Raw genomic sequence first — 23,370 nt, forward strand, 5'->3', positions numbered from 1 at the left:
ATCCACACACTACTTTAAGTTCCCTAGATAGTCAAAAAAACATTTTACCTAAAAACTCAAAAAGCTTAGCTTCTAATCCTGAACTCACCAGTGATACCACTGTGGTCTCCTAATAAACTGCAATTCTTTGTTAAGAAACATTCATTAAAATCACATGTTATTTAACTTTCTGAACAGACAATTCCTATTAAAGTGGAGCAACAGGTTTCAAAATCTACTTTCCCATTCTTAAATGTCATACACTGTATTCCCATTGCTACTTAATTCCTATTCCAATGAGATTTTCCTTCCCCTCAACCTTAAAGTAACTCAGAAGGTACAATGAAGGTATTGAGCTGCCTCATCAGGGGTTCTGGAACATTAAAGAACTCAAAAGAACAAAAGCTGAGTTTCTTTCTTTTTGATCAATGTCTTTCTTTCAACTCTGTAACATTCCCAACAAAGTAAAAGTAACTATGAAAAAGTAGGGGTTAAATGGTTAAGAATGTAAGAATATTTGAAATACCATAAAATACTTTTTTTGCACTTAATTGAATAACCCAGTATATACGATCACATTCCAATTAATGCATTTATTTCAGTCACAGAGACGTATAAAATTTCCCGAGACAAAAAAAGTCTAAAATATTTCTGTTCCCCTGAAACCCACAGTAATGTTCAATGGGATCACATGAGTAAAACCTTTTTTAACATCCATAGAATCCATAGAAATTATCCCACAATTTGTGTGTTATCCCAGGAAGTCTAACTGAATAAAATCAGTGGGTTTATCTCTACAGACAGCAATTCTCTGCACACAGAGTGATTGCTTGCCAAAACAACAAGTACGCTAACCCCCAGAGGTGATGCTCTTTAAACAGTGACTTCTTATTTCATTCCATTTCTAGCTTTGATAGTAGGCTTGGTATGAGCATCATAATTATATTTGCTTCAGACAGGCTTTCAAAATTTCCCATTGTAGTGAGTCAAAAACAAACATATATCAGTAATTACTGTAAACATGACGAAACAGCTTTTTTATTCTAAATTTGATATGTACAGGAAAAGCGGTCATATACTGCTCTTTATACATCATGTAAAAGTTTTATAAACCAATTGCACTGTGCTTATATTAGTTATCCTTTTCTCCTGTTTGAAACACCAGAGTACATAATTAATAAAGGCAATGACAGACTGGAAGTACACTGATAAGATGTGCAGAGTTTTTTTTTCCCCATGTATCATAAAAAAATAGCTCAATGACAAAACAAATGTTTCAAAAACACAAAGAGCGGAAGAAAAACAGATGAATGATGAATGGCGTGGTATGTGATTTAATTCCTTTCAACCGAAAAAAAAGTATGCTTCTTCACATCTGGTTTCTCAGGCACTTTAACCATTCCAAACCCAGCATACAGCACATGAAATAAGGAGGAAAAAAAACATGGCAGCAGCTGGTGGGACAGCATATTCTCAAAGTGCCAGATGCACGTTACAATATCAGAGCTGAGGCAATACAAAATCCGAATTTTACGCCATGTATATTCCATTTGCAGTTAGAGGATGAGTCTCCCATTTCTGTCTGCTTTACATCCGTACAAAAAAATGCACCTCGTGCTGAGTAGATGAGTGGAGCTAGAAGACAATTACAGAATCTGGAAGTACCAAACACTTCTTTGATTAGACCAACTTGTTACAAAAAAAACAAAAAACAAAAAGTAGAGTACTTCTTAAAAAGGCCTATCTTCCCTTTAGTGTGTTTAGTCCTACTCATGTCCTATTGCCAAGAAAAGTCCAAGTCTGTTATCTCTCTGCCAACATACATTTTCTAGACAGGGGAACACTCACGTTACAGACACAGTTTACTCAGGAGGATAAATCTATAATACAGCTATATCAGTTCGACATGATTATCTTTCTTCTCTCATTTGTTACAAATAATGGCAGCAAAACAAAAATCTTTTCAAAACGATTACAGATTGTATTTCAGGCCAAACAATCAAATGCCACTACACCGTGTTTTGTGGTATTCAGCTGTAGCGCAAGTGGTTTCAGATTAACCACCTTAATGAAAAATTCAGTAAAGACTGGCAGCAGCGTTTCACTGTGAGTCTGTAATCAAAGACAGTAATGTGCAAAGCAGAGAGGTCAGGCAGAGAACATAGCTGTTTTCCAACACCACACTCCCCTCTGTGGAGATGACATACAAATTAATTTTTCATGAAAAACGTTAATTAACAACCCACATTGACCCCATTTATACAAATGCATACCCTCAAGGGCTAGTAAGTGAAAGGACATATAAAGGGTTAGTTTCATTATTATAAAACACCAAACCAAGCACAGGACAAAGTTAAAATGAGGACCGCATATCAAGCAAAGGAAATTTCCATGAGTGAAAACTCTGAACTGTTAGATCATTTCAAATCTGTGTTTTATAACAGTCCTTGGCTCAGCACCTTCTCAGTGGGTCAAGCACAGAACATCTTTAAGGCTGACATAGTCAGGGCTTCAATTACAGGACATGAAACTGGCATTGCAGCATCTTCTCAGATGCTTTTTTAGTTTTCATCAGGTCACTCACAGAAGGGAAACTATTGTAACATATCTAGGACACATACTGTACACAATGTCTGTGTTTCAATGACAGAACACATGCACATCACTTGATACTGTATAGGACCCATAAAGTTGTTACTTCCCATTGGCTCATGAATAGACACGTATTTCTTGGTTCTCCTGTGATTGTCAGAGCTCGGAGGTGCTGCTCCTGAAACAGAAAACACTTTTCAACAGATGAGTGAGGACTTATTAAGGCCAGCAAGTCTCTTGACCACGAATACTGGAAGGCACTAAAAAACTGTGTGTATAGTTGAAAACAAAATCCCCACTCTTTGAGAAGTCTGTCGTCTGGAGGATGTGGGGACCCCAAAATAAAACGAAATATAGCAACTGCAAAATAAAAATAAAAACAAAGGCTTGAGCATTTTGTTCCAAGACAAAAAGTTTCCTTTTGTGGTACAGCCATTCCTCTCGTCGTCCCCTCAGGAGTAGAACGGTCGTCCCTTCTCTGGGGTCTGCAACCTGTTCAGCCGGGCGACCTGAGATGGGGATGGGGGGACGTCCTGTCTGTAGGGGCCTTTGGGTGGGGTGGGGGCGGGTTCCTTGTGGGGGGAGTACGAGTCATAGTTGTTGGGCACCTCCTGGGTTGGCGGCAGCTTCATCTTGGTCTCCTGCTCCTTGCGCCTCTGCTCCTGCCGGAGAAGCTCCTGCGTCTCGAGCAGCACGCGGGCGTTGAGGCCAATCACTCCCATGTAGCCGTTGCGCGAGCCTTGGTAGCTGGAGTAGCGGGGACTCTCCTTGGCGCTCTGGAACCCTTCTCCCGGTGGGCAGACCTTGTCCCACGAGTCTTGGGACACAGAGCTCGGGTTCTTTCGGCTCTGTCTGGAGAAACAAATGGGCAGTGAAGGTTTTTGCAGTGCATCCAAATAAAAATAAAAACAAGGAATCACAGAACAAGCCGTGTCAAAACTAAAATGCACAACAAACACAAATGATAATCTCGCAGACGAGTGGCAAGATTTACTCATTTTTATGAAAGGCAACCATGTTGTCATGATTTGCTGACTTGACATCCAGTTACTGCGGCAGTTCTTTTGTTTTAATTAGTCGGATAATGAGAAATGGTCTCAAATCAAAGACCTAATTGTCTTTTTTCACAGACTTGTCACAAGTTAATACGTGTGGAGGAAAGGGTATCCAAGATAAATGCCATCCTTGCATTTACTGTAATGTGAAGACAGACAACAGACAACACATCAATGAATACATACAGCTCCAAATGTTGAATTTCACCAGAGACAAGATGGACTGAAAAAACACTCACATATTTCAACTGACAAGACCAATAGTTTCATAAAGGCCGCATTCATTCACAGATGATGCCATAGTTTCACAGAGTATTGATTTAAATGCAAAGGTTCAACAAATCTGAAGGCTCTTTTTTGTTTCTGTGGCACTATAAATTTATAAATTGTTAAAACTAAAAAAAACAACACAGACAATTCATGTTTTATTCTGCTGTGTTCAGCACAAGGAATTCAGTTTAATAAGAACCACTTCATTCATAAAGGAACATCTTTCATTTAAGCAGCTTCATTCTGTCCTTCCTTAAGCTGACTTACTTAAGGACTCAAACATGTTATGCTGTGGTTGGCTTAAAGTACTAAACATAAAAAACGAATATAAAAATACATTTTTTCTGCAGTAAAAAAAAAAGCACAGTGACACGTGATTATTTTTGTCTGTTCCAAAGTCGGTTTTTAAATACCACAAGAATCTGTAGACCACCAAGCAGTGAATCTGAGCTAATTCTGTATTGTTGAAGAACAATTAGAGTAGATGCATTCCCATCTTTGTTATCCCTGATAAATGCAAATTAAATATATTACATGATATGAATTAGGCCTACACATATTGAGAAAATGAAAAGGGTAACAAAAACCACATGGAGATTTCCAGTCTTGTGAGACTGAGCAAATCTTTGTACAGAAATCAAAGTAATGGCAGATGTTGAAACAGACTGCTGAAGAAATCCTGCCACATGCTTCACAGAGCTAGGAATGCTTGCTCAAAAGATTTTAAAGGTGTTTAAAAATGGTCTAGAGAAGATAGAAATGATTAAAGATGTATTTTGTGACATTGAGCTAAAAGCCAAAATAAGAGTCAAATATTAATTTACACTTTCCTGCTTTAAAATGCAATTAGTCAAGTAGCACCATTAATGAATCACTTAACAGATTTACATAAAGAAATCCAAAAACCGTAATCACCATCCCACTAATTGTATTTTGGTCACATCAATAATAAGTGAACTTGAAAATGGCAGCATGTAAATGACAAATCCATGAAACCCAAGACATTCTCAACTGCCAAGTTTCTTTTTAAATTCAAACCAGATGGAGCTGCTCAGGCCTTTAAATGTACTACGGCTAATAAACACACGTACGTATCAGCTGAACCTCAGCGGTCATTGTCCTGTTAACTGGAGAATGTTTGCTTTGTCCGGTTTACAGGGCAATGGAAAGTATTTGCTCACTTTCTTGAATAACCCGATTTGTGTTAGAAGGAGGGAAGGCAGAATGTGTAAACAGGATATTTTTTGTTTTTCACAATGTTACTCTCTACAGTTAACAAATTCAAATGTAATGTAGTCAACTGTAGAACTTTGTAAAGGGAATACGGAGAATGTCAAATGCTTCTGTAGACTGTTTTAGAACATTCTGGCTGAAAAGCACACATCCCTGTCTTTCTAAAGAACTATGCGGGTTTCAAAGGTCAGTCTGACACACATCTGCAGCAGAACACTGTATAGGAGCACCTGCAGAGAATCAAAGCCCATTGAAATTTCTTTAAAATAGGGAGCATTCAAAGAAAGACTTTAGTAATGTTTTCCTTTTCGGTCCACTGTAAATGTTTTTTCCACATTCCAGCTTTTCCTCATGTTCTGTATGAAAAAGGATTTTCCACAGGTTTTTCAAATGACCCGCATTCTGCCCTGTGCAAAATGATAACTAGTTATCCTGCTTTCATGACAGAAAAGTTAATTCATCCTGACTACTAAATCATGCTTCTATAATGAAATACTTCTGACGAGAATTTCTAACTTCAGGAATTCATTTTTTAACTTCTGTAACTAAAAAGGAAACTCCCCTCATAAATATCTATTAATTTTGGCTTGTTTAATTTGACCTCAGTCAAAAACAGTATGAGATTATGCAAAGAATTCATATCAGAACAAAAGTTCATGATACAAGATCTTTGAGCTACATATAAATGTGTAAGGCTAGTGGCATTTTCTTTTTAGTTTTAGCTACAATATGACACTTAAAGTTAGCAAATATATTTTTTTCCATTACTCAAAAATTATGATTTACAAGAAACTTCTGGATTGGTAAATTCAAGTCCTTAACTTTGTTAAAACTGAGTGGGAATCAAAACCTGAGACATTCCACTTCCATGGCAGATGTGCTGTTAGTGTACTTAGAAGAGCCAAGTCTCCATGAGGCAAACCAGTGACAGGCTGATGACTAAACTGGCACAGTTTAAGCAAAAATTGTCCAGGGATCAACTACAGCTGTATGATCACTATAGGCGATAATAGCAAAGTATTGCATCAGTTGCTCTTTGTTCCCTGTTGTGAGTTAACGACAATGAGACAAAGAAGTTAGAATCCCCCAAATAATCTTGTGTAATGTGTGAGGAGGTACTGCTGGGATTCGACCATGGCTGCACATTCACACTATGCCACTCCCCAGGCAGTAGAGAATTCCAAAGTGGAAAAGACTGGGTCCCCTGCTGCAGCAACATTCCGCGTTATCCAGGTTCCAAGGGGATTACATCACTATAATAGGCTCAAATGAGCCCTGATACACTTACATTGTGCAGAAAACGATAGAAAATTGATTGCAGCTGTTAACCAGCAGGAGTCAGGATCATAGGAAATGTGCTTGAGAATTACAGACTTTTAAAGGGGAAGGGGTGTGTGACATCACCTGCATCTCCACAGCACATAGCAAAAAATCCACATTAACAAAACTAGATGTTTGTTTGTTCTGGATGTACAAGTATTGACAAACATTTTGATTAATTCTCTTTCGAAGATCTTTAATGTTCAAATGTTACAGTTGCTTTGTTAAAATGTATTACTCCTTTTTCCACACAGTTTCTGCCAGATGTACTTGGCAGATTAGAAACTCTTCCAGACACAGTTGGCTACTCCTTCCTCTTTTTCTTGACATGCACAGTGGGAGTTTGAGCCTTCGTGCGGGGAACAGAGTAACAGCTCCCCACAAGAACGTCCTGATGTCATCTCCTTTTACTGTATGTCCATTATCTCCTACCCAGGTAACACATGCCTTTGCAATGATGGGATCAAGCGGAGACCTAAATGCCTTCACCCACCTATGACTACCTCTGCAAAACACTGCTTAGGATTAAAATATCTGCTTATTTTGCAATTGAGTATTACAAAATGGAGCTCTGTATGCAAATACACAAACATGTTACTGTATCCAAAAGATGTGAAAGATCATATACAAACAAGGACATTCACATTTTATAGTAGGAAGGGTGTATAAGCTAGACCAGTGGTTCTCAAACTTTTTGTACCAAGTACCACCCCTAATCCAACCAAAGCATCCAAGTATCACCTACAAGTCATCATCTCATAGGAACCCCAGAAATTCTCAATGACCAACATGAGTGCATGTGCACACACACACATACATATAATAAATATTATAATAATAAACTTTGTTTGATATATTAAAATGTGGCTTCTCAAAGTGTTTTACAGAAACAAAATAAAAAAGTACCATTTCAGTGAGAGGGGTGAGCCTGTTTAGTCGAGCAAAGCAGATGTGAATTAATTTTTCGAGCCTTGATACAATTCACAACAGTCTTAACAGATTTTAAGTCGTCAGGCATTTTCTTGACGGCAAAGGTCTCGCGGTGGATGTTGCAATGAAACCATTAATTTCTGGAGCAACCTCTCTAATTCGTGCAACGACACCGCTGTGTCGGCTTGTCATTGCTCTAGCACCGTCTGTACAAACTCCGACACATTTTATCCAGTCGATGCCATTCTCTTCGATAAATTAATTCAGAAGCTGAAATACGTGCTCTCCTGTAGTTCCTGTTGGTAGCGGCTTACAGAACAGAAAGTCCTCACGGGACGTACCCTCAAACTCGTAATCTAACGTAAACGAGCAAATTGGCCAAATCGACTACAGACTCATCTAATTGCAGTGAAAAACATCTGCTCATTTTAACGCGCTCTATCAACGTACCTTTGATATAATCCTTCATTTCAATAATTCTGTGAATGACTGTGTCTTTCGGGGGGGGGCAGCAGGTCGAGCTGTTCAGCAGCTTTTTCTCCACACGTAATAGTGTGGGGCTTACCTGCTTTAGCAATCCGCAAACTTGCATTTTTCCACGTTTCCGTTTTTATTTCAGTGTTTAAGTATTTATTTCCCGTGCATGGGAGAGAAACACAGAACGCTCGGTGTATTTTTCTCAAATTAACTTAGAACAGTTCTTAAATATTTTTCTGTTATTTTTCACTCTTTCCTGTGCTCACAAGATCACCTGCGTTCGTAGCACGCATTTCTATGCATTCCTGTGTTTACACCATTGGCATTGTTCCAAAATCACGCACATTCTCCTTTCTCCCTATTTGCTGGAGATACAGTCGCTTTTTTAAATACAATTGGTCACTTGCATCCGTAGCACGCATTCCTATAGAGTGGTATAGAATTACAGAGTATCTCTTGTGTCCACTGAAGTATTAGCGCGCACTGTATAGTAGTACGTAGGCTGCGTATTCGACACGTATAAAAATATAAAATATGAAAACCCGTCCCGATTCTTTCAGCGCACACAACACAGTTCCAGGGTCATTTGGCGTACCAGCTGGCGGCACGCCACGTACCACTGCAGGTACGCGTACCACAGTTTGAGAACCACTGAGCTAGACTATTTGCTCACTGAAAAGAATAAAAAATATTAATTTCTATCACACAGGATGATCAGTTATCCATCGACTGACAGGAGCCAATGTGATACTCTGTGTTGTGTGAAATCTGATGTTATCCCAGTTATGCAGGGTGTTCCCTGCACAGGTACCATGCATGTGTGTGTTGCCTCTTAGTATGGTCGTCCTCCTGGCCTCAATTATGAAGAGGGGAGCTTTCTTTGTGGAGTCTGCGCATTCTCTCCATGTTCATGTGAGTTTTCACTGGATGCTCCAGTTTCCTCCCACCATCAAAGCTATGCTGGCTGAGGTAACTGATATCACTAAACTGCATGTGCATGTGGTCTGTGATAACCCAACAGAGCAGTCCTGTAGTCCTGCCCTGCAACCAATACGTCTGGGTTAGATCCTGGGTTGAGACCTTAATCAGGAATAAATACGAAGAATAATAGGAATAAATAGGAATAAGCAGCTTTCTGATAATGAAAGGATGCTGTGTCTTCAACAGATTTACCATCATGGACTTGGATTTCACTAATATGTTGATGATACTCAGTCTTTCTTGCAAACTAAATCAGATACTGTATGGTGTGGTTCATGCACTTTACAGCTGCCTGACTGATACTGAGATATGGATGCAACAGAACTTCATTCAGCCAAGATGTGATAGGACTGAGGATATGTTTATTGGCACCTAACAACTGCTACAGTTGGTGATTTCTGTTTTTTTCACCCTATGTTGTCACATTCAGTGCTCATACTAGAAGCATTACAGTATAAGGGTATTGTTTCCCATCTGCGTAATGCTGCCACGTTAAGGACATCAGCTCTGACTATCTGACTATCAGGCCTTGAGCCTGTAAAGAGACTTCAGAATGTGTTAACTAAAATTGCTCTGCATCAGCAGATGATATTGTAACTGTGCTGTGTAAACTGCAAAGACTTCCTTTGAAATTTAGAGCGGATTTCAAATTTGAATACAAGACACTGAATGGTACAGCTCCAGGTTACTTTAAGGACTTGGTATAGTACAACACTTAAATCGAGATGTGCTGATTTAGGTTTTTTTAATTAGAGAAAGGGAAGTAGATCTTGATCTTACACAAAAAGAATCAGATCTTCTTGTGTAGCTCCATAACTGTGGAATTCACCTCTGGAATTAGTGATTATGCATCTGTGTCATAGGTTAAGCTTTATTAAGCTTTTTGCTCAATTTTTTATTTTGTCTCAATTTGGTCAATTTGTTTACTTCAGATTTTTTGTTATTTCTGTTTACACTCCTGAGAACAATGAAAAGTGCTTATAAATAAAATATATTATCCACGTTAAGAAAACAGTAAGGAAACCACCATTTAACACAAGCTTTTGTGCAATAATAATAAATAATTCATACAAAAGATTATTAGTATTTTTTGCATTTTTGCAATACTTCTAAAGTCACAAAACTGTCCAAAATGGCTTCACTGATAATGAGATTTTTTATGTATGTAAAGCTGCAAAAAGAAGGCTGAATATAAGCATGATTTTGCTTGCTGATTTGCAGCTGCTGAAGATAAGAGACGTTTCTTGATAGAAATGCACCTACAAGATAGCTGTTAATGGAATAGCTGATATCTGAATTTGCCTCAAGACTTAAGATCTAAAAGTCTTATTGACAACACCCAGAAAGTCTTATCCAAGGCAACACTGAACACCAAACCAAGGCCTTCAGGATCACATTTGTCAAGATTAATTTCCCTTTGAAACCTGATATTTATTCAGCTATTCTGTATTACGATTTGGAGGGATGTGCCAGAAGCAACAGAGAAATGTTTCTTAAACCCCTAAACACTACAAGAATACAATATAGCATAAAGAGTATAAATATTCTTTCTTCTTTATAAAGTAACATGTTTTTACCGTTAAGTGCAAGGTTTGTACTAATTTCAATAGCATTCCTATATACAGTATACTGATGAAAAAAGAAACGCAAAATTTTCTGTAATGAGAATACTATAGTTATAGCCTATGTACTTTCACAAAAAGGTGTAAATTTGTTTTAAGCCCACTGACCAGCAATACAGCTTGTCCAGTGAGGCGTTGCAACTTGCCAATCACACAAAAGCTCGTTAGGTGCACTTTTACCCAACAAGGTCCAGGTGGAACAATGCCTGATCAGGTCACCTTGAAAAAGGCCTTAATTCAAAGCTTAAGTCATTGCAAGAAAAAGGCCACACTTAGTCAGTTATCTGTGCATTCCATAATGCCTGGAATGTCACCAGAAGCATTGCCAGACACTATGGAGTAAGCCTCTCCACTGTGTCCCGACTGCAGAGAAGGTTTCAGCAGACCAGGAGGACAGATGACAGTCCAAGACCCGGTCGCCCTCGAGTGACCACACCAGAGCAGAACCGACACATCAGACTGGTCCATCTGAGAGATCGTTTCAGATCTGCCACCCGTACTGCTGCTGAAACTGCCAGCAGACACAATGCCCGCATCAGTGACATGACAGTGAGGCTCCATGCTGCTGGCCTTAGAGCAAGGCGACCTGTCAGAGGCCCTCTGCTCACACTTTCTAGACATCACACCCGACTGGCTTGGGCCAGACAGAGGCTGCAATGGACTTATCAGCAGTGGCATCAGGTCCTCTTCATGGATGAGTCACTCTTCCGCCTGTTCCACGGACACGGGAGGGCCACAGTATGGAGGAGGAGGTGTTGCATTTCTTTTTTCATCGGTATATTTAAGAAGCTAAAGTTTAAAATTAAGGCTGCAGCAAAGCAGACAAAGGATGAAAGACACTAAACTCATCTACTTCCTGAGGAATCAGTGACTACTGCATTTCTCTTGAAACATTCATTAAATTTAATTACTTCACGGCAAATACATGTCATAACGCTCCATGTTTCTCCACATAATATCCATGCATGATTTTGCTGCGTTTGAAGTAAAAACTAGGACTTGCAAAGCAGAGATATGGGGATATTTTAAAGTGATCAATGCACTCTCCCTGAAACAATCCTGAACTTGTTGAAAGTTGAAAATAACTTGTTTTATTATTTTGTCCACTGTTCAATTTAAAAATGTTAAAAGATAAAAAGGTTCTTTTTTCAAGATAAAAAGGGTTTCTGATGAACTTTTTTTTTTTACATGAACATGACCATAGGACAAACATGAGGACCATAGGACAAACAAGGTCTTTTCCTTGTGTTAATACCAGATACTTGCTATAAAAAGTCTCAAAAATGGGATGTGTCCCCCTACCCCACATACAATTAACTCCATGGTAAAATGTTTTACGGAAGCCCAAAACACAGTAGGGTTACCAGGCACAGCAGAGCCATTTTCTGGTTGCTTTGTCTGATTATAATGTTCAAGTATGTCTTCCATTTAAGTCAGTGTGTCATTTATGACATACTAATAAATACTGAGAAACTGTACGACAACTCTCTCTACTTCTGTAACATGAGGGGGGAGGGGGGATACATCTCCATACTTAAAAGTCTTAAAAGTACAGAGCCACTACTGTCTGTTTTATTGTGACTTCCATTCCATACTGTGATGACCAGTATGGTTGAGATTTCAGTGCCTGCTGAGTACAGTACAACCGTTTAGGAAAATTGTGTATAAAACAGCCTGTGAGGGAGAAGAGAGGCTCTGGTTTCTAAAATTCATGATGTTTCAGAATCCAACAAAAAGCCTTGTAGGTAAAAAAACATACGAATTATTATTTGATTTTCACCAGGGTGCGTGAGGACTACACCACGAAGTGTTCCGACAAGGGAGCGCTCGGCAAGCCGATGTCGTCAAGGTTTGGAGCCGTGAGAGGATGGTCTTACCGTGGGAGTGAGCTGTACTGTCTCTGGGCTTGCTGGAAGCTCTCCCTTTCGTCCTGACGCTGCCTCTGCATCTGGACCTCGACGGACACCGAGTGCCGCCCCGACTGCGCATATGAGTTGGAATTGGGCTGGAACAGGATATACAGACATGGGCATGGTTATTCGACATGATGAAGACCCAGGAACAGCATGCTGGTGGTTACTTACCCCAGAAAACTAGAGAGCAGTCTTTGATTCTGTGCTCCATGCTTAGAGAAATAAATGCAATGGCTAAAATGTAGCACTATATACTGAATTTCCAATTATTATTGTTGTTGACTTCAAAGGTAGACCACGTACAGTACTTCTTATGCTGTGTGCATGATGAGAGGTTTATTTTTCAGTGAGAGGTCTACATTATATACAGCCATAAGCAACTTGTCTCAGATATATTCTGTAATTACCGAACATTTATCTCCACAGTGCAATAAGTAAACAAACAACACAATATCTGGTGCTATTATTTACAGAGTTAATTATAGCAATGCCTCATATTTACATACTGTTCTGCTTTTCATCTCAAAGGATCCCAAAGAACTTCGTATACAGAGGAAGCAATCAATTTCATAAAGCAGTGAAGTGCAGCAGCCACCTGGGTGACATGGCTGCAAACCCACAGCAGCACAGATCAAGTGAAGTGAGAAATTACTTCACCAGCTGAATTAAGAGAAAGTTTTAGGTTGGCCAGAGTGAACAAGCCCAAAGCGGGATTCAACCCGGAAGGCAGAGTTAGACTTCCACTCTCACGGCTGATTCTGTGGAATCCTTAACAACTGAATAACCAGGAACTCAAATTAACTTCTCATCCCAAAGATGGCCCCCCCTGCTGCTCTCTGTCACTATAGGGAGGAGAAAGGGTTGGGAAATTGTGGTCCAGGGGGGAAGAAAGCTGAAGGCAGTAATCTAGTGTTCATTGGTGGTCTTTGTAAGGTCTTCTAAGATTCCCCATTGAGGCTTTATTTGCAAGTTTGATGAAACATTCCATTCTATAATAAACTGCTCAAAGAAGTGTTTATCTTATTTATAGAACATACACACTGTATTGTGAGGATTCCATGAAAAAGGAAGGATGAGACAAAATTATCTAATTTTCTAGTTTTTAGCTATATACAGTATAGTCAATGGAAATGTAGAACATAGCAAAAACACAAGCCCTGTTTCTACTCTTTTAACTCTGATGGTTGCTGGAATCTTTGTGTCCAATTAATAAAAAGCACAGAATAAATCAACATTTTAAGTGAATGGCTGTAATATTCCACTGGCTTTAATAAATACTATTAATAATGTACACTGTTGAACTAACTAAAACAGCAACAAAAATGCTATCAGTACAGATTGGGGATTTTTTATGTACTCGTTACTTCAGTTGGAATTGTAACTTTTGCAGTCATAAATACAGGTAATTTAATTCCCCTTCAATAAAACTATTAACCAAAGCGCCATCCTGGGCAGATTCAATCACTGCATTTCCTGCATGTAAGGTGTCTAAATTCATTAAGTTGTCAATTTCTCCTAACTACCACTGAAAAATCTGCATTAAAAACGATCGAGATGGAAGATCTACTGTGACTGATTGGCATGTCTTAGTTGCTATGGAAATAGAGTAATATGTTTGAAGGAAATGGGAAAAAGCTCCTCCCTCTCTCTTTAAGCATGGAATTAAGATTGTATAGTCTTTCCACTTTATTCTCCTACTTTAGGTCACATGGAGATTTCCTTCTGTGTTCAATGCTATTTTTTCTTTTCAGGCTTTATCGTCGGTACACAATGCCTAAGATACTCATAGTCAGAAAGACAAAAATGGACAACTGGAAGGTCATCTTTTGAGAACTTTTACAAGAAGTAAATGTCCTACAACAAATACTGCTTCATTAGATTACACTTGAAGTGCAAAAAGATTACACAAAGCAGATTACAGAGCAGGTTGCCCTGCATGTCTCGGATTTAACAGCGAGATGAAAGACCTGAAACTTCCGCACCACAGTTTTAAGTTAATCTGATCTTGAAATTTTACAAAGTTTTGAAAATGATTAAATCTAACCTTACAGCTGCAATAACATGCCCACATCACACCCCACTCCAAAAAAAGCAATGCTGTCTCATAGTAAAATGACTTTCTCACATGGTGTGAAAACACGTTTTAATTTTACTTTCATTTAAAAATGGCATGATTTTATTTGAAGATAATGAGCAGTGCTTCCCAAACAACAGAGAAATTTGTATGCTTTTTAAAACATTATCCTGAAATTATATAAAGTATTCATTTCACTTCTCTTCCTATAGCAGCTTGTCAGTTCTACAGGATGAGTGACGCCATGTCATCCGAGTCATGACAGATGACAAGCAGGCCCTACATGAAATAATCAGCCTGGGTAATGGTCTTATGAGGGGAAATCTGATGGATTGCAACTCCTCCCAAGTCAATTAGTTCAAAAAAGATTACCGCTTGTCAAAAGCCAAGTCCTGGGTGCATACATTACAAAAGAAACACAAAAATTATAGCAATCTGTGTTTTCTCTCTTCTCAATTTCTCAAACAGTCGGGGGGGGGGGGGGAGAATAATAAAAGAAACACAAACACCTGTGTAAACAGCATAGGACACAATAAAGTGTAATTATGAAAATTATTTGCAGCTATAAAAAAAGAATTAGAGGCTGTGAAAACATGTGGAAGCAGCTCCAGACTTCAACATAACAAAGTGACCTGGCCATGGTAAAGATAATAGACAAGACTCGCTTGACCTACAATATCAAAGCAGGGTCAAGGTTGGAGTAATGATTCAGGCAATGTTTGCATATGTAGCTTATTCCCCACATTCTTTCTTTAGTGTGCACGGGCATATGGTATACATTTCTCTGCATAATATTAATGTATTAGAGTGTTTACAAAAATTGAGCTCAAACAAAAGGTGTGTTAGTAATAATTCTTCTCGTGTTTTGTGGAAATGAAATGCCTCCAGTATATTCTATTCTTACACCTAATGATTCTGGGTGTCTTTGCTTTTGGCAATGCCTTGCATAACAGTTCTTGGTGTGGCCCACAACGTTTGAAAGATACAAGATGTTCTGAATGGATTTAGTTGCATTGAAAACACAAACAAATTCGATATAACAACTTCAAAACAAATGAGACCAAGCATGGCTCTACTATGTTGAATCTCCTCTGAGCCAGAGGATGAGTACTAGGATAATTCCACACGAAACCAAAAAGGAAAACGCAGTTCACACTTAAAATGTCTCTGTCCAAGAGGTTTCACTTAACAAGCTTTTTAAGCAGCACCACAGTACATCTCTTCCATCCACCCAGCCATTTTCTAACCGGTTCATCTAATACAGGGTCGCAGGGGAGCCGGAGCCTATCCTAACAAGCAACAGGCACAAGGCAAGGTACTGTGCAACCAAAGAAGAAGGGTTCAAGAATTCCTTTTCCTTTCAGAAAAGGAACAACCCTGCATGTGGAACTGGGAGAATTTCTACTATGTTCACACTGTACTGTGTGCTTGAATCATTTAAGAGTGGGGGCTTCTGTGACTGGCATACACAGTCTAGTACCATAGTACCACAGTCTAGTACCATAGTACAAGTGAACCTGACCTCAGTATCTGAATCCTGCCTAAGAATTTACACTTTACACTTGATTACCTTAGACTTCACATGCCACACACAAGTCATTCACAAAGTAAACTTTCTGTAAGACAACTCCATTGTAACCTGGAAGGTCCTGGAAATATATAAATGTTTAAAAACACAAAGAAAAAAAAATTGTAAATCAAAGGGTTTCTCAATGTTGTCTCCGATCAGTTTTAAAAATGTGCATGTCATGGAATGACATTTCAATCCATCTGGTTTAAGGAGGGTGTTGAGAAGAGATATTTCAAGCTGAGAGAGTCTGAACATGGTATAATTTAATTTCATATATAATATAAGCAACTGAAGCACACATTCCACAACCTGAGCTGCAACCCAGCCTGGACAATGTACGTGATCAAATAGCAGTAGTATATCCCACAGGGTTACTAGTCATAAGCAGACGTTCTTTAGAAATGAAATTGAATTATTTGAAATGATTCTTTATTAGTTAACCACAAATATTTGCAACTGTAGTACGGTCTGGAACCTGTAATTTATCTCTGATATCAACATGTGGGAAACTAAAGCTAAGAAAATCAATTTAAAAAAAACAATCTATAAATTGGCATGCGTTTCTAACAGGAAGGAACAAGAGTTTTTATATTGTAGATCGGACATAAAAACCCTTGCTATTTACCCTCAGGGTTCTGAAAAGCAAGAACAGATACACCTAAATTCATTGTACATTTGGTTTTCATTTATAACAGTTTTTACCTCCCTATTCTCAGAAAGAATACCGGATGTAATGGAAGTCATAAATCAGGTACTCCTGAATGAAATCAAGAAAACTAATTTTTTTATATTAGCAACAAAAATAAAGTATTAACTATTAATAATAAGCTCCTGCATATCTCAACAGACCACTTAAACAACACTGGTTAAAATGTATGTCACCGAACCTAATGACACACACCAATTGCAATGCAGATATTGAATATGTACAGTACTCTACATCACATCTTCAAAAAAGTTGCTGTCTTTGGTGACTCCCTAGTCTTCAAAACAGGACACCGGAATGGAGGTCTGACACCACAAAATGATGTATCAAGTGCGCAACTTTTGAACTCTATGAAACAGTGTAACAAACCTTTTGGAAATAGGTTTTGGATAGGGTTGAGTTTGAGGTTGTTAGTGCCAAAAAGCTGAGTCTTAGCCCAATAAAAAGAATGAATCCTTGATACTTCATGTTATGGTGTTGTAGCTACTGTGCAGTTGCAAAAATTGAAAACTGTATATATTTTAAAAAGTTATGGAAATAAAAAAAACATTAAAGTTATTCCATGATAAAAGGAGCAAGTAAGCTTCATATGTTAATACATAATTTTATAATTGTAATGAATAACCTCAAAAGCTACTATATTGGAGTGGGAAATTGTATAAATACAGTATATCGTGTATTTATTTTACAAGACAATCTTATCTAGATAAATTAATTCGTTCAATTAAACTAATATGTTCTTCGGTAATGATTTTAATCTGTAACATTTTCTGTAAAGTCAATTACAGTACACATGTACCTTCTCTTGGTACATAATATACATAATATTAATATCCTTCAGATGACTGATCTACTGAGATTCAGACAGGTATACATAATGCAAGTCAGACTTTACAGATTTGTGAGTATGACTCTCTAGTGTGGCCCTAAAAGTTCAACAAGACAGAGAGATGCCAATTAAATGGTATAAACAAATCCTGCCAGTTCCATGATGTACAAATTTTATCAAGTCAAAAACAAAAACAAATGAAAACAATTAAAATAAGAAGAGAAAGCCACTAAATAAGCAATGATATTAATTTACCTTCACAAAAGCATTCTATAAAGAGTGCCAACAACCCCTGAAACCCCAGGCATGTATATAAGTATCAGTCATTTTTACTTTCAATTTGGGCACTGTTTACAAAAATTACTGTTTTGTAGTGTTTGGTTAATGGGAATCAAAAGACTGACAATGATTTAGATTATCTAATCAGCTCTGCACACAGTCCTTACTTCAGACATCACTGTTGTTTTTTAATAAGCTTTGGGACTATTTCATTTTTTGTATCCTACACAAGCTAAAATTACCATTTCATTACCTTTAAATTGCACAAAGATAAGGGGGAATAGGAACAAATTTATAAAATTTCACAAAAGAGCATCAGATTTGTGACCCATAATTTAGGAAATAGCTTAATTTCATAAGATAATTAGCATGTCATCCTTAAAATGCATTTCATACTCAATAAAGGAAGCACCGGACAGGCCTTGATGTCTGTCTCAAGCTGTTGCATAGGAAAGAGACATAAGTGTTAGACCATTCACCTCTGTTAGTTTATGCAGCATGCAAGATGTCATTTTGTCTTAAAGAAAAGGCAGAGGTATGACAACATATAAGAGAAGAATAATGATTAAGACAATGAACCTTTCCTATTAATGGACACAAAATGTTAGGTAGTAACACTGAATAAATAAAACTTTTAAACTCACCAATTTTATTTTATTTTGTTTCTAACAATACAAAAACTCAAATGGTACAGTAATTTTAAAATGTGCCAGTTTAAAGGAGGCAATCAAGAAAAAATGTAGATGTTTCACACACAATTTATATATTTACATTTTCTGTATCCCATCTACTGTGTATTTATTGTATGTAACACTGCAAAAATAAATTACCCTTAAATGGAAAATTAAACTGAAAACAACCTACAAAACTGTTCTGTAAAAAGGCACTCCAGCGTTCCAGATTATTCTGTTTTTTTCCTTACATTGGAGAAAAGTACATTTGAAAACATTAACAACCAATAAATTGTAAAAAAATAAAATAAAAACAGGTTTCATGGGTTTGATGTTCTTTTTGTTATTTTCCCCATTATAAAAAACATACATTCTTATGGTGACATATATTGTTTTCAACATGAACACCCAAAGCATTAAAAATGTATACAACACACAAAAGCACATACAAATGGGAAGACAAAGTGCCCTGAAACACCATTCAGAAATTCAGAATCACAAAATTGAGAGAGACAAACAATTTGAAACATTTTCTTGAAAGATTTTCAAATTATTACTGACAAACAAGATCCCCAAATTATTTGATTTCAAAAAGAAAAAAAGTGAAAACATACACAGCTCCATTTCCAGAAAGGAACTTTTTAAGTTAAAAGATAGATTTGGTAGTCCCATAATGAGTATCCCCAGAAGTTTTTTGGAACGCAGAACATGTCGGTTTGGACAAAAAACAGAATACCACTGTTTATGGTATGACATGGCCTGGTTGCTGGACGTCCTTGGCCAGAGATAACTGCAGAAGCCCCAGATTAGTCTGGGGCTGATGGGAAGTGTGCTCAGTCCTTTCCGACAAAAAACGGACGTCAACCAAGTGACTGACAGATGGATGGTAACAACACCTGATGGCATGAGTGTGTGATGGCCCGCAAACGCAGATGTGAGAGGTTAGGGGTTAAAACATCAGAAGGATACAGACTCCATGCTGCCATATTTCATGCGGGGTCTACGGTTAACGTCTGAGGCGGGGGGGGGGGGGAGTGGCTGTAGTGGAGTTAGTCAAAGTCCTGTGGCCTGCTGACCCGGCACTGGCAAGGAATCTACACACTCACCCAAGGCTGCTCAAAGCTGTAGGTGCGCCTGCGGTCGTCTGGGTCATCCTCCTGTTTGGCCTGCTGGAACTCGTGCCGGAGTCTCTGTATCCGGTCATGGTTGCTAGGAGCCACCCTGTTGCTGCAGAAGGGAAAGACATGCGCCTAAGTTTAACTTGTATATATTTATGCTGTCTGCTCATCCCACCACTGACACATCTACTTGCAAATTAGAATGCTTCAGTGAAGAAAGGCAACGAAATGAAAAGATGTGAAGCAAAGAAATGATGAAAACTGGCTCCTAACACCTTTAAAAGTGTTAGTATGAGCCGAAAACAAGCCACTTTACAACACACACTTGTAGAAAGGCATCTTTCATCAAGGGGGGAAAAACGAAAAGTCAAATCAAACACATATTAAACTTGATTCATAAAAGAATGACGTGTTCTAAACTAAAAAAAAAAATCAGCTTTCACCTGAGTTTACACAGCAGCATCCCGATAACCCTAGCCAATAGCGGGCGAAGACAGTGTCTCTTTTTCAATCAGATTCATGACTTTTATTAACTCAGAAGATTAAAAGTGCCTTGCTGGGTGCATTTTTACAAACAGCAGGTCAGACATCCAGCAATGTCTAGATGACTCAAGCAGACCACAATTTCTTACACTTTTACCAATGTCCACCTCTATGACTCCTCTCACCTTCCTGAGCTGACTAGGTTCTTCTTATTTTGAAAATGAAAAGCTAAACAGGATAAATGAACTCCTGGATCTGCACTGTTTTCAACAAACATTGCCACAGCTTTCGTAGCTCCAAAGCCTGCTTAGAATTAATGGGTTTTGGGATCTTCAATTTCACATAACAGAGTGGCACATAAGACACAAGTCTTTCAAATACAAAAATCTAGGTCCTTTGAAGAAAAGCTGAAATCATCTCTCATCTAAGGGGAACAACCAAAAATGCAAAATCATCAGTGCCAAAATTTGTCTAACATGATATTTAAAGATGCCAACAATAACGTCATGAAAAGAAATATCCAAAGCTACACACATAAATTACCTTACAGCAAACATGGGGAGATCTTAAGGCTGTAGTTCCCAGCCATATAATATACTGCTGTCAGAAATGCATTTGCATCATGATCTCATTGAAGGACTTTGTGAATCTCATCAATTGTAATCAATAAATGTCCATCTGCTAATAAACATCTCCTTTTATCACCTTGATGAGAAGAGGCGTGTCACCAACTTTTGATTATAGCACAACATCCCAATAAATAATAGGCTAATAAAGGCCCTGTAAATTAAGATAGAGTACTTAAAAGCACCAACTGCTCCAGGGGATGTTATTCAATCTGGGTAACAAGCATTTGTCATAAACTTTAAAGTGTTTTCATAGAAAGAGTCCTGCTCTTTTATGGATTTATATTTAATATTTATTCTTCCCCTTAGAAGATTTCTCTGTCTACCACTGCGTTGCAGATGCATACATTTTAGTCCGTACTCTTTGGGCATGGCAAGAAGTGTTACTAAACAATTTTCACCTCTAGGATTGAAACTATAAATAGATACATGTAAGCTATATATATGCCTTAGAGTTGACAGTAGTACATTACATAAGGTTATCATTTTAGATAGATAGATAAGACTTTATTGATCCCGAAGGGAAATTGATTTTAATACACTTTCTGAGAAGACACATCACACTGATGATGTTACAAGTACTTTCTTTTTTCCTAACATACAGATGTCTATGTAGAAGACACTCAGTACCAACAGTGCACAGGTGCTGAACTCAAGTGTAATCTTACTTTGAAAGAAATTAAATTCTATCGCTACATTGCCATACAGCCATTCTTAATCTAGGATCTACATGACCAGTTACTGCAAAGTAAGTGCTAAATTAAAATTTGACATCCAAATAGCTTAATGCTGGCTGCAGTTACTGAACTGTTTTTGGATTTCTTTAATAAATAGAGCACTTATACAATCAATATGTAATTTTGGCCTGCTTATTTAGTAACAGTGCCAATAGTATACATTTCAACAGGTTGACACAGATTGCTCATAATCCTAGAGCTACAGTCTTAAGAAAAAATGACAGACATCTTATATAAGTTAACATATATCACAGTCACAGCAAAAATAGTTCTTTCATGATGTACACTATCATTATTGGTATTATTTTACAAAGTAAATGTCATTTAACATTATTATACATTACAGGCACTTTTCAGTCCAGTTTACCACTTCTAAACATTAACCACAATATGCACACTATAATTCAACATAAAAACTTTACTAAGATAAATTGACTTTTATTTTTAAAAATAAGTATAAGTAAAAAACGAGACATCATATAGAGATTACTCTATGTCCATAAACAGCACATTAGTGATATTTTGTCTAAAATTCTATTTATGTTATCCTGAGCAACAAAATACTTTGCTATAAAAGACTGGGCAAACAGCTGGCAGATGAAATTTAATACAAACAAGTGCAGAGTGATACATGCAGGTAAGAAACACAGGAAGCATACATATAAAACGGGAACACTGCTTTCAGAGAGGCAACTTCAGAAAGATCTGTGTTTATAATGACACATCATTTATATTAACTAGACAATGTAAAGGAGCAACGAGAAGGCAAAGTATTATGACATCCTGTTAATAGGATAAATCTTAAACAAGGGGATGGGACAGTGCGTTAAAATGTACAACGTACACAGAAGAAATGTAAAAAGAAGACACTGCTGCCCTGGAACAAATCCAGAAGTAGATCTAGATAGGTTATGGGTCTTAAAGGAACATCCCACACTGAGAGGCTGAGGGATCTGAAGAAAAAAGGGGACCTGATCCAAGTTTTTGAAATCCTCAAAGGCTTAGACAAAGCCTGACCAAGTGTAATTCTTCAACCCAAACAGTGAAACATGAACTAGAGGACACGAGTGAAAGTGGAGAGCAGGGGCTGAGGAAATATGGAACAAGCTAACTAATCATGTTGAAGCTGATACCCTGATTTCTGTACTGTGGATAAATTACTATGAAAAAAGGCATCGCACATTACTGTTCATGTCCACGTAACGAGCTCACAAAAAGCCTATTGGACAGGTTCACAAAAAATATCTTAACACACACATCTCTATGGATTCCAGAGAAATGCGAGTTACTAAGAACTGAAGAAAATGCCTTCAGCTAGATTTCATACACAAGCAGTTAAGAATGTGAAGGGGGAAAAATAAATCAGGAACCTATTAAAACACATCTGCAAGGAAAATTAATTTTGCGATTAGCTCCTGTAATGTGTGATTACACATTAGCCTGGTGCTGACGTGCCCTGCCCCTAGTCTATTTGTAGAAGCTTCGCACAGGAGCGCACACGGAATTTAAATGCTTTTAAATGCTTTTCAGAAACAGACACAAATAAGTTCAAGCTCTCTGTGTGACAAATCACTCCTAAACTGTTTGCTTGTAAGATCAGCAATTTTCAAACAGGTCCAGACTTAGTGATACATTCTGTAACAATGCATTTTTTCCCCACTGGCAATTCTAGAGAGGATAATATACTTTAATTCCTTTCAATTTTAAACTTACAGTGCCTTCCAAAGGGTTTTTACATCCTTTTATTCTTGAGTGTATGATTAATCAAAATTAGACCTCTCATACTTAAGTGATATGGTTACATCTAGTGAGTGATGTATCCCTAACAAACATTACCACATGCATTAAACAAAAGTTTTAAATACTTTATACAGTATAACCCTACAGGCCCAAGTACTATTACAG

The 23,370-nt window shown here is 37.8% G+C and overlaps 1 protein-coding gene across 7 annotated transcripts in view; it reads right to left on the reverse strand.

Moving 5' to 3' along the window:
- Positions 1–989: 989 nt before the first annotated feature.
- The window catches only part of LOC148657083 (partitioning defective 3 homolog), a 429,232-nt gene continuing 406,851 nt past the window's right edge, over positions 990–23,370 (reverse strand). For 6 of the 7 annotated variants that reach the window (XM_088642914.1, XM_088642913.1, XM_088642916.1 and 3 more), the window contains 3 exons: positions 19,608–19,728; positions 12,337–12,464; positions 990–3,423 (listed from right to left, as the gene is read on the reverse strand). In XM_088642914.1, the coding sequence (XP_088499040.1) occupies positions 3,024–3,423; positions 12,337–12,464; positions 19,608–19,728 (649 nt within the window). In that variant the 3' untranslated portion in view covers positions 990–3,023. The remainder of the gene's footprint in view (positions 3,424–12,336; positions 12,465–19,607; positions 19,729–23,370) is intronic. The other variant, XM_088642915.1, reaches the window with a different exon arrangement.

The sequence above is a fragment of the Lepisosteus platostomus genome, chromosome 8 (assembly GCF_059453375.1).
Source record: "Lepisosteus platostomus isolate fLepPlt1 chromosome 8, fLepPlt1.hap1, whole genome shotgun sequence".
Classification (NCBI taxonomy): domain Eukaryota; kingdom Metazoa; phylum Chordata; class Actinopteri; order Semionotiformes; family Lepisosteidae; genus Lepisosteus; species Lepisosteus platostomus.